The sequence below is a fragment of the Bactrocera latifrons genome, unplaced genomic scaffold (assembly GCF_001853355.1).
Source record: "Bactrocera latifrons isolate USDA-ARS-PBARC rearing strain unplaced genomic scaffold, ASM185335v1 scaffold_5, whole genome shotgun sequence".
Classification (NCBI taxonomy): domain Eukaryota; kingdom Metazoa; phylum Arthropoda; class Insecta; order Diptera; family Tephritidae; genus Bactrocera; species Bactrocera latifrons.
Window position 1 is genome coordinate 2,071,753 of NW_017537156.1, and position 1,257 is coordinate 2,073,009.

At 32.0% G+C, this 1,257-nt stretch overlaps 1 protein-coding gene across 1 annotated transcript in view; it reads left to right on the plus strand.

Annotated features, from left to right (window-relative positions):
* Positions 1 to 1,131, plus strand: part of LOC108973724 (troponin I) — a gene marked incomplete in the record, with an annotated part of 28,807 nt that extends 27,676 nt beyond the window's left edge. Inside the window, 1 exon segment of the mRNA XM_018941170.1 lies at positions 430 to 1,131. Within this exon segment, the coding sequence (XP_018796715.1) occupies positions 430 to 456 (27 nt within the window).
* Positions 1,132 to 1,257: the final 126 nt, after the last annotated feature.

The window sequence follows — 1,257 nt, forward strand, 5'->3', positions numbered from 1 at the left end:
TTTATAAATTTTTTATTTTATTTTAATTTTTTATAAATTCACCCAGTTACACTCAAATCACTTACAATTGTAAATATCTTTAGTACTAAGTGATTTTTCGCTGTTTCCACTCGACGATTTCCTCTTTGAGTTTTTATATGAATTTTGGTTTGAAATGAGTCGACTCCCATCTAGTTATTTACCCGCACGTGTTGTATGGAATGAAATTCATACATACATATGTACATATGAGTCATGACCACCCCAACCAAAGAGCCAAAGCACCAACCAACCGTTATCTCCAAAAAATTGTATGCATCCCTAGAAATCTGTGAATGATGATGTCACCACCATCATGTCTCTGCGCACTTTGCCCGCCAATCCGTGTGACCTTAAGAGCTTCTACACCCACATTGACATATCGAACTTAATTTTAAACGATTCTTCTAGGATCACGCCCCAGAAACACCAGCATAAAATCATGATGTACGAGCAATTTGGCAACATCGGAACGGGTGTTGCTTTCAGCAGAGAAGCGGCGCAGTTAGAACAATACCAACAACAACAAATATTTTTAAATATAAAGTTATATGTTTATTAAGTGAAAAGAAAAAAAAATATATATATACAGAAACCCAATTTTTATTATATATTATATTATATAGCAGTAACAACAAAAGCAACACCACCGAGCAAAATATTGGCAACTGGCAACAGCTACGGGGGGAAAGCGGCATAAATTTGGTAGAAGGCTTAAAAACAAGTGATTTGCTTTGGAAGTAGACGCTCAGCGCTAACATGCAACGGTGTCTACACTTACGCGCAAACAATTAGCATAATAAATTACACACAAAAACTAATGATAAAAATCCCAACACAGATGAATTTAGTTAAAAAACAAAAATTATAAAATATACTCATTTATTAATAATGGCAATTTATCCTAAGATCGAGTCGAAAGATATTTCGGCGTTTTGTGGTTTTGGAATGGCATCTTCTTTAATTATTCAATTTCTATTTGTATTCAATTGTTTTTATTGTAAATATGGTTGACCACACCACATTACAACAACTTACTGAATGTAAAAAAGAGTTAAACCAAGCAATAAATGTGAATTTACTAAATTGTTGGCAAAGTACAACAAAAACAAAGCAATTTCTTTTATTTATTAGTATTATTAATTTTTTAATAATCATAATATTGAAAAGGACTTAACTTTCCGCACGAGTACGAGACAAAAAAAAAATTATTGTAATTTATAAAACGAAATTAACCTT